Below are 20,476 nucleotides of genomic sequence, written 5' to 3' on the forward strand. Positions count from 1 at the left end.
AGCACAATAGATTGGACTTCATTCTGAACACCACCGAAACTCATTTCGAATACTCGATACTTTCAGACTAGGATAGAGCTGTGAGGACAATTTAGAATTTGATCCATCATACCGTAATTTATTTTTAAATTTTCACTTTGTATTCTATGGATATAAATGTTACAAAACATGTGCATGTACGTACTAAGTGATTTGTAGACCCACGACGATATTAAAATGTACGAGAAATTCTGATGTTTAATATGATTGCCGTCATACACCTGCAAGTATCAGAAAAGTTAACCCCGTCTTGATTGTCTAAAATATCATAGTCACCTTCTTTTGATATAATGAATATACAAAAGGTAATATCGTTACTCTAACGTAAATTAAACTAATTAATACTAACAGCTGAAGTACAAGCATAAGTTAATATACGTACTTTAACATTGGAACACAGACCGTACTTTTCATTACACATTCCATTGTGCTACAAAGTGAGAGAAAGCTGGGTGATGCTACTAATAACGATTCAGAAGAGAAATCAATTCACAGATGCTACAATTGCTGCAGCTATTTACAAAAAAAGACACTAAAATAGTAACTCAGAAATGTACAATTTATTGACGTTGCAAAGACTGATAAGAAATTATAGTAGTAGTAATAATAGTAGTAGCAGTAATAATATTGGTAGCAGTATTACCACATTGACAGGTCTTGACATTAAACAATGTTGTACATCCTCTTATATCCCAGGACACGCTGACATTATTTTCAATATATGCATAATTCGATATAACTTTAAGAAAAGATAAAACGTTGGAAAACAAATTGTTTGGGTCGGATTGTGGAGCGTATTTTTTTATTAGTCATTTCTTTTGAAGGAACAAATAACATAATTTATGTGCGTTGATAGCAGTAGTTGCCAATACAAACTGTACCACTGGGACAGCAATGTTGCCCGTCACTACAGCAGCTACCCTGAAATTACAAATAAAAGCTGAAGACGACAGTAGTAGTAGAAGTAAGAGCAGTCAGGTTGTAATGGGTCGGTGCATGAATTCATGGGGATGACTTTATATATGATCTAGTGGATCAAATGATTGTAGTGTGGTAGTTGTGGTGGTGGCGGTTGCAGTAGAAGTAGTTTTTATATACATTGGAAACAGAGCACAATCATTAAACAACACAGGAGTGAGAATATATTTGATGATCAGCCAGCCCTATTCTCTATGGCTGTTATTTGTGGCGTTTGCAGTAGTCGTGAACTAGAATGACGAAGAGGAGTAATTCTTGATGATAGTGTGTAGTAATGGCGATAGTAACAACTCTTAATATTTTTTAAATACGTTTTTTGAATCACGCGTAAAATATAGTACAGACAAACATACTAATATGAGGAAGGGTTATAATAAGTTATCGAAACACTCCTTATTGATTTTAAAATCATATTTCCAATGGCAATAATTAGTAGAAAGAGGACTTACAAAATCGTAGGGGCAACAACCACATCCACTCCCTGAGCAACAGCACGTTTGGTATCCTGGGCAGGTGTATGATGGATTTGGGCATGGCAAGTCCGCTGTGATATTGGCAGCTATTAGACTACTTGCTTGTTTTTTACCAAGTCTTTTATGAATTTCCTGCCTCTGGTTGTAAAGATATTCCGTTATGATATTCATGTCTTTAAGACGATATATATAATTGGTTCATGTATCTTATAAATGCATCAGAATGTCACTGAAAGTTTTATTTTGACTTTAAAATGTTGACTTTTGATTCCGTATTAGAACGTAAATGTTTTGGTAATAATTGTGTGTTTGTACAATTTGTCTGATGTCTTTAACTCCTTTTTCAGTACATGATAGGATATATATGGTGGCCAGTATAACTGGTAAAGGAAGAATACGGGAAAAGTCCGGTAAGAATCGCCGAGCAACGGTAAGCTACTGGCAAGGTTTCTTGCATATCCATATTTGTGGAGCCTAACACTCGAAGAGAGATGTGATCGGTATAGGCGAGCGGTTACGACTTCTTGTCCATCCGGGGCTCTGGTAATAATGTTGGCGAACGTGGTGATGGTAGAACTAATATTAGTAGCAGTTGAGTTTTCTTGTTACTGCAGTATTTGTATGTATGTTCTTGTATTATAGGATACCCAATCAGTTCCGGTAGTGTAAGTGTTATAAATCAATGGTGTTGTACGCACAACAGTCATGAGTATTTCAGCTGGTATGGATATTGTCTGTGCCACTATGGTCATTTTATGTATACTAATATACGCTATAAAGTATATCATTTATGCAGAGGCCGACGAGTATGCCCATTCCTAAAAATATAATATGGTTGAATGCGGCTAGTGATAACCATAATTCTGGATATTTTTCAGAACTATTATTACCCATTTAAAAATTGTCTCTTTGCGAACATTAAACAAACGGCACAAGTATGTGTGTGCCCACCACTCGTGTAATGTTTGTCACTAAATTGGTATGTCTTTAATGTAGGATTTATAGAATTCGTTTTTGTGGCAGCTGAATTTACCCTGCCGAAACCTTGATGAAATCGAAAGTCATACGATCCAAAATTACACGTGCAGCAGCTGGACGACTAGTTCATGTGTTTGTTTCATTAATATAAAAGACTCTTTTCTTTATAATCAATATATCTAAGACAGAATGTCGCAACAATATTCAGTGAATAATAGTACACAAATGGCAAATGTAAGCTGAATAATTCGACCATTGTTTGGATACATAATCAATGCATGAAATAATTCGAAATGCCAGAACTCTGTCATTCAGCTTTACTTATTAAATACAAATGCGTGAGCATCATTGTTGTAAGAATTGGCAATTATTCACGGAATACTGGTGCCCTTGTGTGCTGTTGTCATATTCCTTTTTCTTCAGCAGCAGATAAATCAAATGACTTTGCATTATGCAATGTGTATGTTTTAGTTAGAAGCATGCAAGTCTCTTCCGTTTTCTAATCAGGCAGAAGGTTTTAATTCCTAGTACTGGAACAAGATGTGTTCCCTTACCCTAATGCAGGGTATTCACTCGCAGCAATACAAATCACGATGCACATGTAGAATCGGTTTGCACATCCTTTAATCCATACTAAACAGTGTATATTCTAATGTGTATGTCAAGGAAATACAGTTCGGTATATTTGCGATTTCACATATATACCTAGGAAATATCAGGTAGTTGCATAGTTCCTCAGAAATGACATATTATTCTGAATAGTTGTAAACGGTGATTGTTTCTCAGTTGAGTTCTCTTAGGAGACACTCAGATGAATTAATCGTTTTACATCGTTTAGTCGGGACATTTTGTCTCCATGGAAAAAGATTACATAAAACCAACGTATAAGTTGTGCGCCTGGATTAGGAAAACTTTAAATTATATCTAAATATTGAAATTGTGTATACATTTGTTTCATACCAGCCATCGTGTTTGACCTTTTTCTGTTCTGGTAGTTTGTCTTTTGTGTTGTTTTTGTTTTGTTTCCTTTATTACTAATCTCTGAATCCCTGTGGTGTGATGGATCCACAAGGATTCGGCAAACATTAAAACTACACATTACATGTGTGATCCTTATATTAGCGCCTCTTCGTTGTTGCAAATTTTAAAAAATGGTAGGGTTACCTGCTAGTGATTCCACGGTATTGCACATCATAACATAGATATTATGACCACAAACTCATACGATCCCAAGCTATGCTAAAATGAAGAAACCACAGAGAAATTCGCATTTTCACCATTTCAAACATAGGGTTTGTACCTCAAACTTTGCAATCACTTTACTTTAAGAAGACGGAACAACACACCAACTGTGATACGTTGTTTCCAATTATGAATCATGTATTATGTAAATGAAAAAGGTTTAGAAAAAGTACTGCAACTATTTTTTTTGTTCAGATCCATACTTAAACAAAATAAAATTTTAATGAAGACACCATGACAAACTCCATTAGGAAAAGATAGTACATGACAAAAAAAAAAGGTTTTTTTCCCCAGTCAAGTATAGCGTAAACCTAGAGTTCTGGCGCACTAACGATACACTGGATGTTATTTTCAATCTTTGTTTCATAGTTGCTCCGTATCTTTGCTGTACCGCCGTTTGACAAGTCCCTTTTCTGCAGCTTTTAAAAGGAATACATCAATTTAGCAAACAGAAACTACACGATGCTCCAGAAATTCGGATTCGGTGGGAAACAATATAGTCAAATATTGCTTAGTAAATCTCATCGACGAGACAACAATACATCTGGTATTGGGAAGATTTTGAAGAAATAAAACAACCACTGAGGTCAACAACCCAGTCCTATTCTAATGATAATAGTGAAAAAAGTGTTCGTTGGCGATATCTAATACAGTGATTTGGATAACTTTTCAAACGATCGACATTATAAAGTTTATCCATTTAAAATTTTAGAACACATGAAAGTATATTGGCTAAGAAACTAATGTGGCCAAGAATGCTTCCATCAATGAAACATGTCTCTTAGACAAATCTGATTTACTGGTTTAAATTTATCAATTTCATCAATTTTATTTAATTAAGTACGGTTGTGTGTGCCTTCCACAAAATTGTCTTATTCTGTGTACTTCCTTGTTTAATTTCTAATCAACTGAACATATGCACATTAAGGAATTTTTCAACACTTACTATTTCTTGCTGAAGACAGCATCCTATCTTGCCCCCTTCCAGTTTGCAACACTCGTGATCTGGCGGACACCGTGTTTCCTCGTCAAAACACAACGCAGTCGTCTGGACATGCATTTGTTCGACTAGGAATGGATTTGCCGACACCATAGTAACACACAGCAACAAAAGTACAAGCATCTGTAAACCAAAAACAGAAATAACTGACTATATACATATCAAAAGTAAAAAGAAGCAGACAGAGACGGACCTACATAGATATTTCAGTTATATATTGTAGAATTATTTTTCGTCAGACATTTCTTAGCAAAACAGAATCCTCTGTATTAAAGGCAACCAATGGCAACCATCTTAGCAATCTGTACACGTTCAAGGTATGATGGGTAGTACTGGGATGTGTAGTACTGAACTCCAACTTACCATTGCTGATTATCAATAAAGTCAGTCATAATATAACCTTGCGAAAAATGCTTGCCTATGTATGTGTGTGTGTGTATGTATGTATGTGTATATGTGTATGTGTGTGTGTGTGTGTGTGTATGTAATTATGTTCAGAATCTATTAGCATTTACCTACGTGTCTCTATATAGACCTGAGCGTAATTTTAAAGTAGATGGAACTGTCACTTAAAAGTAATTGTCAACTTTATTCTATGAACAGCCATATATACATAATACTTGATGTTTTTAAAATTGTATGTCAACATTATATTGACTGACTTCAAATTCACTGCCTAAGAGCCTTTACCAGTTTTGTCTTCTAATGATACTTTATATAAATACAACCTCATTCATATCTTGGTTTAAGGTCGAGAACTCGGAAAATTGTATTTCATTTTTATTTACCTTGGGGAATTCGTTATTATTGCACTATTTTAAATATTGGTTACATAGAAAATAAAATTATTATTGTGGGTAACTTTTTTAATTTAGTATTCGAAATGCTTTATTTTACAGGAGTAAACATACGATTTTATCTTTATATGTTTTTATATTTCTCTTACATCAAATAATTACATGCACGCGTACATGTTTAAAATAATAACAGAGTGTTGGCACTTATTTCATGGCACTGAATCTACCATCTGTATGCATACTGGCATATGATCTTAGGAGGCTGGTGTGAGTGGAAAGGCCTTCTGATAACCTTCAGGAGGCAGGTGTAAGTGGAAAGGCCTTTCTGATAACCTTAAGGAGGCTGGTGTGAGTGGAAAGGCCTTATGATAACCTTAAGGAGGCTGGTGTAAGTGGAAAGGCCTTCTGATAACCTTAAGGAGGCTGTTGTGAGTGGAAAGGCCTTCTAATAACCTTAAGGAGGCTGGTGTGAGTGGAAAGGCCTTCTGATAACCTTAAGGAGGCTTTTGTGAGTGGAAAGGCCTTCTGATATCCGTTAGTCAAAGTACTCTCCTTTACTAGCATACTTTATTTGCTAAGGCAACCAAATGCCAAATGCTCCGTGTTTAACTTCATGGTCTGCTCTAGTGCAGTTAGTTGTATACACTTGCAAATATAACGTGTTGTTGCCTTATTATAATTGTATGTCCATAACACTCAATATCTTGACTTGTTCAAATTTATTAAAGATCTGAGGGAAGCATATATGTGAATTATATTTGATTTGCAACGCTGAAATGCATCCCATAAAATGCAAGCTTTTTTAATACAGGAAGAACATTTTTCATTAATCCCTCCAACTCCTCCATTTCAGGTCATGTGAAATGCAATTTCATTTCTGGGCTTTTAAGATCATCATAAACATTCACACTCGATGAATGTTGAAGCCAATCATATAGAGGTTGACTCATGCACCATTCTCAGCATGTGAATGTCAGTGCTATTGTCAGTGAAGTGGACACACTTAATTACGGAAACAATGATGACATCACAGCCTTACAAAAGAAAACGTGACAGTGAACTCGGCAATAATTTCCATTTAGAAGAATACTTCGTATATGGGAAAGAAATTCTTACAAATTTTATAACAAATAGTTTCACTATATATTTAACAGTGGATGTTTATCAACCAGCTCAAAGCGCGTGCATGGCAAAAACGAATTTTCTAAACACAACTATTGATTTAGCCAAAAAATATTGGTGTTGCTTGCCAAAATTATTGAGCACAGTTCTTAATCACACAATTTCTTCGGTCTAAAACAATAAAACAAATGTACAATATCATTTAGGAGATGATCGACCACCGGGTTATTGCCCAGATCGAGTAAATAATAAAAAAATAATAAATTAATGGATGGAATAAGATAGATGTGAGCAGAGATATAGAACAGAACAACATGAGCCCCCGTTTAAAAAATATAACAGTTTAATCAGTTATATAATGAAAATGAAATTGAACATGATAGTTAAAATAAATTCTCTTAGCCGTTCTGTCGATACCGATAAGACATAAGTCATCAGGGAATCGAGCGAATGATCGAAATCATTTGAACATCATGCCTGCATAATCTGGTTGCTTCCGGTCCTTTCAAAGTCAACGTTGGTGACAGGTCATGGTTGCCGTATTACCTCTCTCTCTCTCTCTCTCTTTCACATCTTTGGGTCATCAGCAATAACTTGATCGTCTGGACTCTTTTCCTACTGTGAGGTTCACATATGATGTTTATTATTCCCCTTGTGCTTTTCGAGACTTGCTTTTCCTATGTAGCAGAGACTCTTTGTACCTATTAGGTCAGTGTCGCTGAGCTCACAGACACCCGACCCTTGAACAATTAATAACGAGCAATACTTGTTATTTCGCAGAGTCAACGTTTTAGCTTCCAGTACAAAATTAGACTGACTACTTTCGCAAGGGAAATTACTTTAAACATTGAAGATCGTCTAGAAAACCTAAACCCCTCATTTAGCTTAGCAAATCAAGATTAACTGCATCTGACCGTGAAACACAAACACGAAAAATCGAAGTCAGTATAATTCTTTCTACTCCACTTTTATCAATAACTATCTCTGGAAAACTCATCTTATTAAACTCATTTTTCATGGCGCAAATTTGTCTCATCATTATTTCCAGATTGACATTTATCAGCTACTTATAACCCCAATTAACTTGGCCTCTTCATCTGTCTGACCGTTATACCAACGCATTCTAGTTAAAAAATCAATTTTCCTTTAAACCATGGAAGATTAAATCATCCCAGGCTATCGATTTATTGCAGGCCTAGCTCATACGTCAATATTAATAAGAACGTGTCACTCTGACCGCAACAAGATTCCGTCAGTTCTGGTGCAGTAATCATCTTTCAAAATTTACTTCGTGACAGAAAATTTCGAAAAATATTAAAGCAAAATAAACATATATGAGCATTCACAAAATGACATCGCCATTTCGTTTTCATTTTTCAAATACAGTTGTATATATGCGTCGTTTTCACACAAATGGAATTATTCCGATCCAAAGGATTTTCAAATCTTCATTCATGGTTCAAAAATAAGGATTTAAATTACATACATCATGTGTTTTTATATCCGCGCTCTTACAATGCGAAAGTTAAAATTCTTGTATATCCAAATATAAAAACACAATATATTTCATCACGCCATGTGACGCTTGCTTGTGTGTGCCTACAGAAGTTTAATTTGCTGCTTAGCAAACGAGAGTATTGTTTGAGCAAGATTAATAGAAAGAACTGTATTACAATTCTAGGATATATCAAAAAGAAAATTTAATTTGTCTGCAGAAATATATATCGTCTCGTGCTGTAATAAAAAAGGACGGTGCCTTATGAAACACAATCTCCTAGATACGACGCTGATAACTAGGCCAACCTAAGCAGTATAACGATATTGTGATGTTTGCATTGATGTAACTCGTTAGTTGTAACGTGGGATTTATCAAATCTCGTTCGATGATAAGATTCGTTTAAACTGCTTCATTTAGAACAACTAAAAAATAATGCCTACGAGCCTTACTAAGATTTTGAATGTTGGAGTACATCTATGCTCTAGCGCCTTCGCCATTTATGTGATGCAGTGCAGGTGAGGGGATATGCATTAAATAATCAAAGCTAATGTACCAGAAAATTTAACGGCTCTCGTACCTAATCATTTTCTAATTTCATTCTTTAAAACCTTTAATGTGCGTTTGAAAATCGCAATACACGAATTTGAAATGTGAGAAGAAAACAAAATCTACAACAAGATCTCCTCCTATAACAATAATATATGACATTACAACATGTTATTATATTATATTAAGCTGAAATAACAAAATTACCTACAAAACTTATGTACTCAAGGACGAAGAAAATATCCGTTAAAATTCGGACACAAATAGTATTCCACCAAATTACATCCAAATTATCAACACCACGATTAGAAACCAAATATCAACGCATCGAAAAAGAATCCGCCGCCAGTCATTTAATAAAGACTGAGAACACAATGATCTTTTACCGTACATCGTGAAATAAGCAATAAATTGAAGAGCAACAAATGCTTCTGTGCATCTTTTGTCGTTTCAGTGTGGATGTATGTAATGACGTTCATCTGTTGATACTTGACAAATACTAAATTCTAAACTTTTGATGGCTGCCTCTCCCGTCATGTCACTATTTACTTCGTTGAAAGAAGTGAGTTTTCAACATTTTATGGTGACAACTAGAGGTGTCTGACATGAATTCATCTATACGGGATATTGGTCAATGACAAAGTGAGAGACTGGTACAGTGTAAAGAGCGTGAGCAGCCAGTATTTGGGGCCAAAATGTCAGCTGGTCCGTATAGTGGGTCACATTTTCATGTATGTTGACACTATACAAAAGGTAATATATATATATATATATATATATATATATATATATATATATATATATATATGTGTGTGTGTGTGTGTGTGTGTGTGTGTGATCCCTTTTTAGATGGTAGTTATTTCTGTCATTTGTGTTCCACAATATAGCCAACTTTATTATTCTGGTTTAGTTTTTCATTTCTGTGCCAACAATGTAATTATTTATTGTTATAATCTAGCCACCGGTTGTGGGTGTGTCCTGCTAGGAATACCTCTGTGTGTGTGTGTGTGTGTGTGTGTTGTCAAAGGCAGCTAATTACTTATTATTTTACCAACTAAAGATTCATATGTTGCGTGATGGTGTATTAAATATTGTATTTAAAAGAAAATAATTGCTGGAAAAGATTAATGATTTTTAGTAGAAGCTTGTATCTGGGAAAATTACACACAGTTGCAGACATAAAACTAATCAAGTTGCATTTTCTACTCGGAAACTGTAATATAATTACTTCACAAAACCGAGGCTCAAGGCTAATATCCTCTAGTTTTGTCAGTTAGCTGTCCACTGTACTGATGGCTTCGTGGCCGAAAAAAAAAAGCCTTTCAGCCAACAATACTTTACAATGGACTCTGAACAAAAAATCGAGGTTTTGAAAATGCATCGACCAGTAACCTAGGATACATCATGTATAACATGTAAACGTATTTGTAAGGTCTTTCCACGAAAGTGTATTAATTTTACTTAACATTAACATTGCTTATTTCTGGATTTAAATTGTCTGCCTTTGTGTGTGACATGTCTAGTGTGTCTGTGTTTGTGAATAAATATTATTAGAGAGGGCTTGAGACTTGATCATGCGTACCCTACTGAAGTTCGAAACCAGGTCTGCGGGTTACAGCACATATCGCCTTGGTTATGGGGATCAAAGCCCGTAGATATTGCCTTGCCATTATGTATCTATCCCAATAATATGTTTTTATAAAGTAATATACATTATGTTTCGCTAACATCTGAGTCAAATATAAAAACATTTATAACAATAAATTATTAAGCAACACACTAACCTTGAATTCGGTAGATGGCAGTCGTATAAGCTTGCTCAAACTTTCTTAGAAAATGCTTTACTCGTTTGTATCTTCTTTTATGTCACTTTTGCAGAGACAACCGCACTTCTTTGTTCATGATTAAGGTTGGTACTAATTTATACCAATAAGAGTGTCATGTGATCAAGAAAACCTCGCGTGATTGGGTATCAGACATCTCCAGATGTAAGATCACTATAAAAATAAGTCAATGTACTTGCTCCAAATGCCCTATATATTTTCTATGTTCAGTTCAAGGACAAAACAATCTCAGTAAATATCATTCATATGCAAGACATTCACTAATATCGAATTCGGCTTCAGTTAAAAATGTTTTTATTGTCCTATTTACAGTACATACGGCCGGGCTAAGTTCTAACAAACTAACAACAAACAATACAAGGCCGGATCTAGGTCCTTTCTGGCCCTAGACATTCACTAACAAAACGACTGACATTGACATGACTCGGCGTCTTTGTGCATACACTTTTCAGTAACATGTGTCTACCGGGGAAAAAAAAAAACAACCGCCAAAGCGCCCCCCCCCCCCCAATGCACAAGTAGATGCATCTAACAGTACGGCATTTATACGTTATTTGTGGATCAGACATTTATTTTAATGATACAAATGAATATTGAAAAAGTGATCATACTAGCATATGAAAACAGCGGAAACCAATTAATAAAACTTTACACAAATAAATAGTAAAGAAGCACATTTAAAAAAGAGAAATTGAAAGGGAGAATGTGGCGGGGAAGAAGGGATTTCACCCAAATATTTGAGGTAGATAATGCCAATAGGAAAATTGTCTCAACATCTTTAGATATAAATCTGGAAGATTTTAAAGATGCGGGTGTTAAAGTCAGCTGATCAAATCAATATGACATTAGAAATAATAGGGGTCAGTAACTGGCTTAAGTGCTGCATTGGTCTCATTCTTAGTACATAATATTTCTTACAATTTAAAATAATATTGTAAGCAATCTCGTCGTCCTCTCCACATGTACACAGTGGGTCATCAGTAAGATACCGTGAATATAAACTATTATTTAAATGTCTGTATTGTTTCTTATACTAGTGTGAATTGATAATACCATGTTGCAGGTAAAATAATATAGCTGATTATTATAGGTTGCGTGTGAAGTTTTACTTTACACTTACAGGTCAAATAACCTATTTCATGTTTTATTGGATCCGGTTGAGTGTTCCAGACCATTGCTGTGGAAGTTATATATGAGTTTTTGGGGATTTCTGGCCTGGCATATATTCGTTGACAGTATATTGTGCTGCGTGTAAATCTAAAGTAAATACTTTATACTGGGATTAAAAGGAGATACACCATATATGATTTCTGAATGTTACCGTGTTCATGAAATTTTCTTCCCTCCAATAATTAGAGTCAACCGGTTTCTATGTGAATATTGTTAGTTGAAACACTACGGGTTAGTCCATTTAAAATTCATCCACCCACAAACTGGAGTATTTTGAGTCTTATTGAGGATATTCTTGGAGAGATCAAGATATCTTTTTCTGATCTTTTCCTACTTGCCTGTACTTGATGAACCTGAAAACACTCAACGTTTTGCATGCATGTAAGTTATATTATAAATATGTGTATCACATTGTCGGTACAGTTTTCCTATAGTATGTGCCGCTTCATAGTTTAATACGACACGTTAACATATCACTTTATGTGATTCTGATTGGTCCAAATAAAGCCAAGACGTTATTGCGCAGTATTCTCTTTACTGATCGCCTGCGATCGTGGGAAAACATTTTAAGCCCGCTTTCTGGAAACATTTTTTGTTTTGAATGAACGTTTTTTGCCGGCATGTTTTTATTCGACTCGCGAAAGGGAATTGTGGAAAAATGGTTTCGTCTGTTTTGCTTCATATTGCCAATTTACCCCCCCCCCAAGGGTTTGTTATGTCATGTATTATATATCATAACATTAAAAATGGCAAAACCTCCAAGACAAGAACAATAACAACAAGTACAACTACGGATATTGCTCAGATTATAGCGAAGGTGGGGGTGGGGATGGAGGGGCGGTATATCTGTAGCATGAATCCACTCTATATACAAGCATGGTTTAAATGTGAACTTACTGAAGTCAATAAACTCCCCTTTGTCCACAGACGAATGTAAACATAAACCCATGTCAGATCCACTATTTCGAAGGCTGCCATATTTGGTGAGAGTTACACCAAAGTAGAGTTTAATCTAAATGCAGCTTTATTATTGTTATAATACAGTTCAACTTTCGAATACGCTTTCCCAATTTGTCTTCAAGAAAATCGTTTCGGAAGTTGTTATAGAGCCAGAATTATCTTACGTGAATTATTTTAAAAAAAACAAATACACTTGTAATAGTCAGAAATGTTGTTTGATTGCCACTTATAGATGGTTTCAGTATAAATTATTTAGATAGAAAGAAGAATTACTAATTTGATTCATTCTGAAAGACGATGTACCTTTACACACACACACACACACACACACACACACACACACATATATATATATATATATATATATATATATATATATATATATATATATATATATTACCTTTTGTATAGTGTCAACATACATGAAAATATAACCCACTATACCTACAAGCTGACATTTTGGCCCCAAATGTTGGCTGCTCATGCTCTGTACACTGTACCAGTCTCTTACTTTGTCATTGACCACCATCCCGTATAGATGAATTCATGTCAGACACCTCTAGTTGTCACCATAAAATGTTGAAAAGTCATTTCTTTCAACGAAGTAAATAGTGACATGACGGGATAGGCAGCCATCAAAATTTTAGAATTTAGTATTTGTCAAGTATCAACAGATGAACTTCATTACATACATCCACATTGAAACGACAAAAGATGCACAGGAGCAATTGTTGCTCTTCAATCTATTGCGTATTTCACGATGTACGGTAAAAGATCATTGTGTTCTCAGTCTTTATTAATTACTGGCGGCCGATTCTTTTTCGATGCGTTGATATTTGGTTTCTTATTGTGGTATTGATAATTGGAAGTAATTTTGTGGAATACTATTTGTGTCTGAATTTTTACGGATATTTTCTTCGTCCTTGAGTACAGAAGTTTTGAAGGTAATTTTGTTATTTCAGCTTAATATAATATAATAACATGTTGTAATGTCATATATTATTGTTATAGGAGTAGATCGTGTTGTAGATTTTGTTTTCTTCTCACACTTCAAATTCGTGTATTGCGATTTTCAAATGTACATTAAAGATTTTAAAGAATGAAATTAGAGAATGAATAGGTACGAAAGCCGTTGCATTTTCTGGTACATCAGCTTTGATTATTTAATGCATATCCCCTAACCTTCCCTGTTTGTCTCTCTGTCAATCGCTCGTTCTTAAATGTACTCGTTTTGATTAATTATCACAATGATGATACTGTATTAAAATATTTTATTTTTATATATTAGCATATGCGTATAGTTTATCGTCTGTGTGAAAATACAGATTTAGTAAATAATAATAAATCTCTACGTTTTCATCACACCTCTTCGAGAACACTACGCTGTCTTTATTTTGTGTAACTCACCATGCCGAGGAGGAACTACACTTGCACTGCATCAGATAAATGGCGAAGGCTATAGAGCGTAGATGTGATCCAACATTCCAAATGTTAGTAAGGCTCGTAGGCTTTATGTTTTAGTTGTTCTAAATGAAGCAGTTTAAACCAATCTCATCATCGAACGAGATTTGATATATCCCACGTTACAACTAATGCAAACATCAATGCAAACATCACAATATCGTTATACTGCTTAGTTTGACCTAGTTGTCAGTGTTATATCTAGGAAACTGTGTTTCATAAGGCGCCGTACTTTTTTATTACAGTACGAGATGATATATATTTTTGCAGACAAATTAAATTTTCTTTTTAATATATCCTAGAATTGTAATGCAGTTCTTTTTATTATTCTTGCTCAAACAATACTCTCGTTTGCAAAGCAGCAAAATAAACACTGTAGGCACATACAAGCAAGCGTCATATGGCGTGATGAAATATATTGTATTTTTATATTTGAATATACAAGAATATTAATTTTCGCATTGTAAGAGTGCGGATATGAAAACAAATGATGTATGTAATTTAAATCCTTATTTTTGAAGCATGAATGAAGATTTGAAAATCCTTTGGATCGGAATATTTCCATTTGTGTGAAAACGACGAATATATACAACTGTTATTTCAAGAATGATAACGAAATGGCGATGTTATTTCGGGATGATCATATATGTTTATTTCGCTTTAATATTTTTTGAAATTTAATGTCACGAAGTAAATTTTGAAAGATGATTATTGCACCAGAACTGACGGAATCTTGTCGCGGTCAGAGTGACGCGTTCTTATTAATATTGACATATGAGCTAGGCCTGCAATAAATCGATAGCCTGGGATGATTTAACCTTCCATGGTTTAAAGGAACAATGATTTTTTTTAACTGGTTTGCGTTGGTGTAACGGTCAAACAAGATTAAGAGGCCAGGTGATTTGGGGTTTTAACTAGCGGAGAAATGTCAATCTGGAAATAATGATGAGACAAATTTGCGCCATGAAAAAAGAGTTTAATAAGATGAGTTTTCCAGAGATAGTTATTGATAAAAGTGGAGTAGAAATAATTACACTGACTTCGATTTTTCGTGTTTGTGTTTCACGGTCAGATGCAGTTAATCTTGATTCGCTAAGCTAAATGAGGAGTGTAGGTTTTCTAGACGATATTCGATGTTTAAAGTAATTTTTCTTGCGAAAGTAGTCAGTCTAATTTTATACTGGAAGCTAGAACGTTGACTCTGCGAAATAACAAGTATTGCTCGTTATAATTTGTTCAAGGGTCGGGTGTCTGTGAGCTCAGCGACACTGATCTTAAAGGTACAAAGAGTCTCTGCTACATAGGAAAAGCAAGTCTCGAAAAGCACAAGGGGAATAATAAACATCATATGTGAACCTCACAGTAGGAAAAGAGTCCAGACGATCAAGTTTTTGCTGATGACCCAACGATGCTGGAGAGAGAGAGAGAGAGTGTGAGAGAGATAGAGAGAGAAGTAATACGGCGAACATGACCTGTCACCAACGTTGACTTTGAAAGGACCGGAAGCAACCAAATTATGCAGGCATGATGTTTAAATGATTTCGATTCTCTGATGACATATGTCTCATCGGTATCGACAGAACGGCTAATTCCATTTTAGAGCATGGTAATTTTATTTCTAAGAGAATTTATTTTAACTATCATGTTCAATTTCATTTTCAATATATAAATGTTTAAACTGTTATATTTTTTAAACGGGGGCTCATGTTGTTCTGTTCTATATCTCTGCTCACATCAATCTTATTCCATCCATTAATTTAGTAATTTTTTTTATCTGCTCGATCAGGGCAATAACCCGGTGGTCGACAATTTCCTAAATGATATTGTACATTTGCTTTATTGTTTTAGACCAAACAAATTGTGTGATTAAGTGCTGTGCTCAATAATTTTGGCAAGCAACATCTATATTTGTTGGCTAAATCAATAGTCGTGATTTAGAAAATTCGTTTTTATCACCCATCCTCTTTCAGCTGGTTGATAAACATCCACTGTTAAATATATAGTGAAACTAATTGTTATAACATTTGTAAGAATTTCCTTATCATATACGAAGTATTCTTCTAAATGTAAATTGTTGCCGAGTTCATTGTCATCTATTATTTTTTAAGGCTGTGATGTCATAATTGTTTTCCGTAATTAAGTGTGTCCACTTCACTGACAATAGCACTGACATACACAGGATGAGAATGGTGCATGAGTCAACCTCTATATGATTGGCTTCAACATTCATCGAGTGTGAATGTTTATGATGATCTTAAAAGCCCAGAAATGAAACTGTATTTCACTTGACCTGAGATGGGGGAATGGGGGGGGGGATTAATGAAAAATGTTCTTTCTGTATTAAAAAAAGCTTGCATTTTATGGGAGGCATTTCAGCGTTGCAAATCAAATATAATTCAAATATATGCTTCGCTCAGAGCTTTAATAAATTTGAATAAGTCAAGATATTGAGTGTTATGGACACACAATTATAATAAGGCAACAACACATTATATTTACGAGTGTATACAACTAACTGCACTAGAGCAGATCATGCAGTTAAAAACGGAGCATTTGGCATTTGGTTGCCTTAGCAAATAAAGTATGCTAGTAAAGGAGTGTACTTTGACTAACGGATATCAGAAGGCCTTTCCAGTCACACCAGCCTCCTAAGAACATATGCCAATATACGTACGGATGGTAGATTCAGTGTCTTGAACTAAGCGCCAACACTCTGTTATTATTTTAAACATGTACGCGTGCATCTTATTATTTGATGTAAGAGAAAATAAAAACGTATGACGATAAATTCGTATGTTTACTCCTGTAAAATAAAGCATTTCGAATACTAAATGAAAACAGTTACCCACAATAATAATTTTATTTTCTATGTAACCAATACTTAAAATAGTGCACTAATAATAAATTCCCCAAGGTAAATAAAAATGAAATACAATTTTCCGAGTTCAACTACCTTAAACCCAGATATGACTGAGGTTGTCTTTATATAAAGTATCATTAGAAGACAAAACTGGTAAAGGCTCTTAGGCAGTGAATTTGAAGTCAGGCAATATAATGTTGACGTACAGTTTTAAAAACATCAAGTATTATGTATATATGGTTGTTCATAGAATAAGGTTGACAATTACTTTTAAGTGACAGTTCCATCTATTTTAAAAATACGCTCAGGTCTATATAGAGACACGTAGATAAATACTAATAGATTCTGAACTTAATTACACACACACACACACATACACATACACACATACACATACATACATACACACACACACACACATACATAGGCAAGCATTTTTCGCAAGGTTATATTATGACTGACTTTATTGATGATCAATAATGCCAAGTTCGAGGTCAATACTACACATCCCAGTACTACCCATCATACCTAGAACGTGTACAGATTGCTAAGATGGTTGCCATTGGTTGCCTTTAAGACAGCGGATTCTGTAGGTCCGTCTCTGTCTGCTTCTTTTTACTTTTGATATGTATATAGTCAGTTATTTCTATTTTTGGTTTACAGATGCTTGTTCTTTTGTTGCTGTTTGTTACCATGGTGACGTCAAATCCATTCCTAGTGGAGCAAATGCATGTCCAGACGACTGCGTTGTGTTTTGACGAGGAAACACGGTCTCCGCCAGATCACAGGTGTTGCAAACTGGAAGGGGGCAATATAGGATGCTGTCTTCAACAAGAAATAGTAAGTGTTGAAAAATTCCTTAATGTCCAATTGTTCAGTTAATGAGAAATTAAACAAGGAAGTACACAGAATAAGACAATTTTGTGGAAGGGACGCATAACCGTACTTAATTGTATAACATTTATGAAATTGACAAGTTTAAACCAGTAAGTCAGATTTGTCTAAGAGACATGTTTCATTGATGGAAGCATTCTTGGCCACATTAGCTTCTTAGCCAATAGACTTTCATGTGTTCTAAAATTCCAAATGGATAAAATTTATAATGTCGATCGTTTGAAAACTTATCCCAACACTGTATTAGATCTCGCTAACGAACACTTTTTTCACTGTTATCATTAGAATAGGACTGGGTTGTTGACCTCAGTGGTTGTTTTATTTCTTCAAAATCTTCCCAGTACCAGATGTATTATTGTCTCGTCGATGAGGTTTACTATGCAATATTTGACTACATTGTTTTCCACCGAATCCGAATTCTGGAGCATCATGTAGTTTCTCTTTGCTAAATTGATTTATTTCTTTTAAAAGCTGCAGAAAAGGGACTTGTCAAACGGCGGTACAGCAAAGATACGGAGCAACTATGAAACAAAGATTCAAAATAACATCCAGTGTATCGTTAGTGCGCCAGATCTCCAAGTTTACACTATACTTGCCTGCAAATAAAAGCATTTTTTTTTTCGTTATATACAACCATTTCCTAAGGGAGTTCGTCACGGTGTCGTCATTAAAATTTTATTTTATTTAAGTATGGCTCTGAACTCAAAATAATAATAACTCCAGTACTTTTCTCTAAGCCCTTTTCATTTACATAATACATTATTCATAATTGGAAACAACTTATCACATTTTGTTGTGTTGTTTCCTCTTCTTAAAGTAAAGTGTTTTAAATGGTGAATATGCGAATTTCTCTGTGGTTTCTTCATTTTAGCATAGCTTAGGATCGTATGAGTTTATGATCATAATATCTATGTTATGATGTGCAATACCGTGGTATCACTAGCAGGTAACCCTACCATTTTTTTATATCTGGAAAAACGTAGAGGCGCTAATATAATGATCACACCTGTATGGTATAGTTTTAATGTTTGCCGAATCCCCGTGGATCCATCACACCACAAGGGTTCAGAGAATAGTAATAAAGAAAACAAAAACAACACAAAAGACAAACTACCAGAACAGAAAACGATCAAACACGATGGCTGTTATGAAACAAATGTATACAAAAAATTGCAGTATTTAGATATAATTTAAAGTTTTCCTAATCCAGGCACACAACCTATACGTTGGTTTTATGTAATCCTTTTCCATGGAGACACAATGTCTCGACTAAACGATGTAAAACGATTAATTTATCTGAGCGTCTCCTAAGAGAACTCAACTGAGAAACAATCACCGTTTACAATTATTCAGAATAATATGCCATTTCTGAGGAACTATACAACTACCTGATATTTCCTAGGTATATATGTGAAATCGCAAATATACCGATCTGTATTTCCTTGACATTCACATTAGAATATACACTGTTTAGTATGAATTCAAGGATATGCAAACAGAGTCTACATGTGCATCGTGATTTGTATTGCTGCGAGTAAATACCCTGCATTAGGGTAAGGGAACACATATTGTTCCAGTACTAGGAAATCCAGCCTTCTGCGTGATTAGAAAACGGAAGAGACTTGCATGCTTCTAACTAAAACATACACATTACATAATGCAAAGTCATTTGATTTGGCTGCTGCTGACGAAAAAGGAATATGACAACAGCACACAAGGGCACCAGTATTCCGTGAAATATTACGGTCCATTTCATACAAAATGATGTGCACGCATTTGTATGTAATAAGTAAGGCTGAATGACAGAGTTCCGCTATTTCTAATTATTTCATGCATTGATTATGCATCCAAACAATAGTCGAATTATTCAGCTTATATTTCCCCTTTGAGTACTGTTATTCACTGAACATTGTTGTGACATTCTTTCTTAGATGTATTGATTATAAAGAATATAGTCTTTTATATTAATTAAACAAATACATGAACTAGTCGTCCAGCTGGTGCACGTGTAATTTTGGATCGTATGACTCTCGATTTCATAAAGGTTTCTTCAGGGTAAATTCAGCTGCCACAAAAACGAATTCTATAAATTCTATATTAAAGACGTACCAATTTCGTGACAAACATTACACGAGTGGTGCGCACACATACTTGTACCGTTTGTTTAATGTTCGCAAAGAGCCAATTTTCAAATGGGTAATAATAGTTCTGAAAAAAATCCAGAATTATGGTTATCACTAGCCTTATTCAACCATATTATATTTTTAGGATTGGGCATATTCGTCGGCGTCTGCATAAATGATATACTTTATAACGTATACTAGTAGACATAAAATGACCATAGTGGCATGGACAATATCCATACCAGTTGAAATACTCATGACTGTTGTGCGTACAACACCATTGATTTATAACACTTACACTACCGGAACTGATTCTGTATCCTATAATACAGGAACATGCACACAAATACTGCAGTAACAAGAAAACTCTAGTGCTACTAATATTAGTTATACCATCACCACGTTCGCCAACATTATTACCAGAGCCCCGGATGGCCAAGTAGTCGTAACCGCTCGCCTATACCGATCACATCTCTGCGTGGGTTCGAGTG

General features: G+C 34.8%; 2 protein-coding genes across 3 annotated transcripts; one reads left to right on the top strand and one right to left on the bottom strand.

Annotated features, from left to right (window-relative positions):
* Positions 1–584: 584 nt before the first annotated feature.
* Positions 585–10,613, bottom strand: LOC149795670 (uncharacterized). The gene is made up of 4 exons (XM_089965509.1): positions 10,458–10,613; positions 4,657–4,833; positions 1,467–1,628; positions 585–960 (listed from the first exon to the last, which is right to left on the bottom strand). Exons 2-4 carry the CDS (start codon positions 4,831–4,833, stop codon positions 880–882), a joined length of 420 nt encoding a protein of 139 aa, XP_089821635.1. The 5' UTR covers positions 10,458–10,613; the 3' UTR covers positions 585–879.
* A 2,727-nt stretch (positions 10,614–13,340) lies between these two features.
* LOC149795671 (uncharacterized) lies at positions 13,341–18,700 on the top strand. Of its 2 annotated transcripts, none has more exons than XR_016422134.1 (3): positions 13,341–13,591; positions 17,632–17,808; positions 18,340–18,700. XR_016422134.1 is itself a non-coding variant. In XM_089964122.1 (3 exons), the coding sequence occupies exons 1-3, from the start codon at positions 16,767–16,769 to the stop codon at positions 18,466–18,468; spliced, it is 318 nt and encodes a 105-aa protein (XP_089820248.1). In that variant the 5' UTR covers positions 16,609–16,766; the 3' UTR covers positions 18,469–18,700. The 2 variants fall into 2 exon arrangements, 1 of the variants encoding a protein (XP_089820248.1); XM_089964122.1 differs by lacking the exon at positions 13,341–13,591 and adding an exon at positions 16,609–16,778.
* The last annotated feature ends 1,776 nt before the right edge of the window (positions 18,701–20,476 follow it).

The sequence above is a fragment of the Sinohyriopsis cumingii genome, chromosome 7 (genome assembly GCF_028554795.1).
Source record: "Sinohyriopsis cumingii isolate HCF-2022 chromosome 7, ASM2855479v2, whole genome shotgun sequence".
NCBI classification, from domain to species: Eukaryota; Metazoa; Mollusca; class Bivalvia; order Unionida; family Unionidae; genus Sinohyriopsis; species Sinohyriopsis cumingii.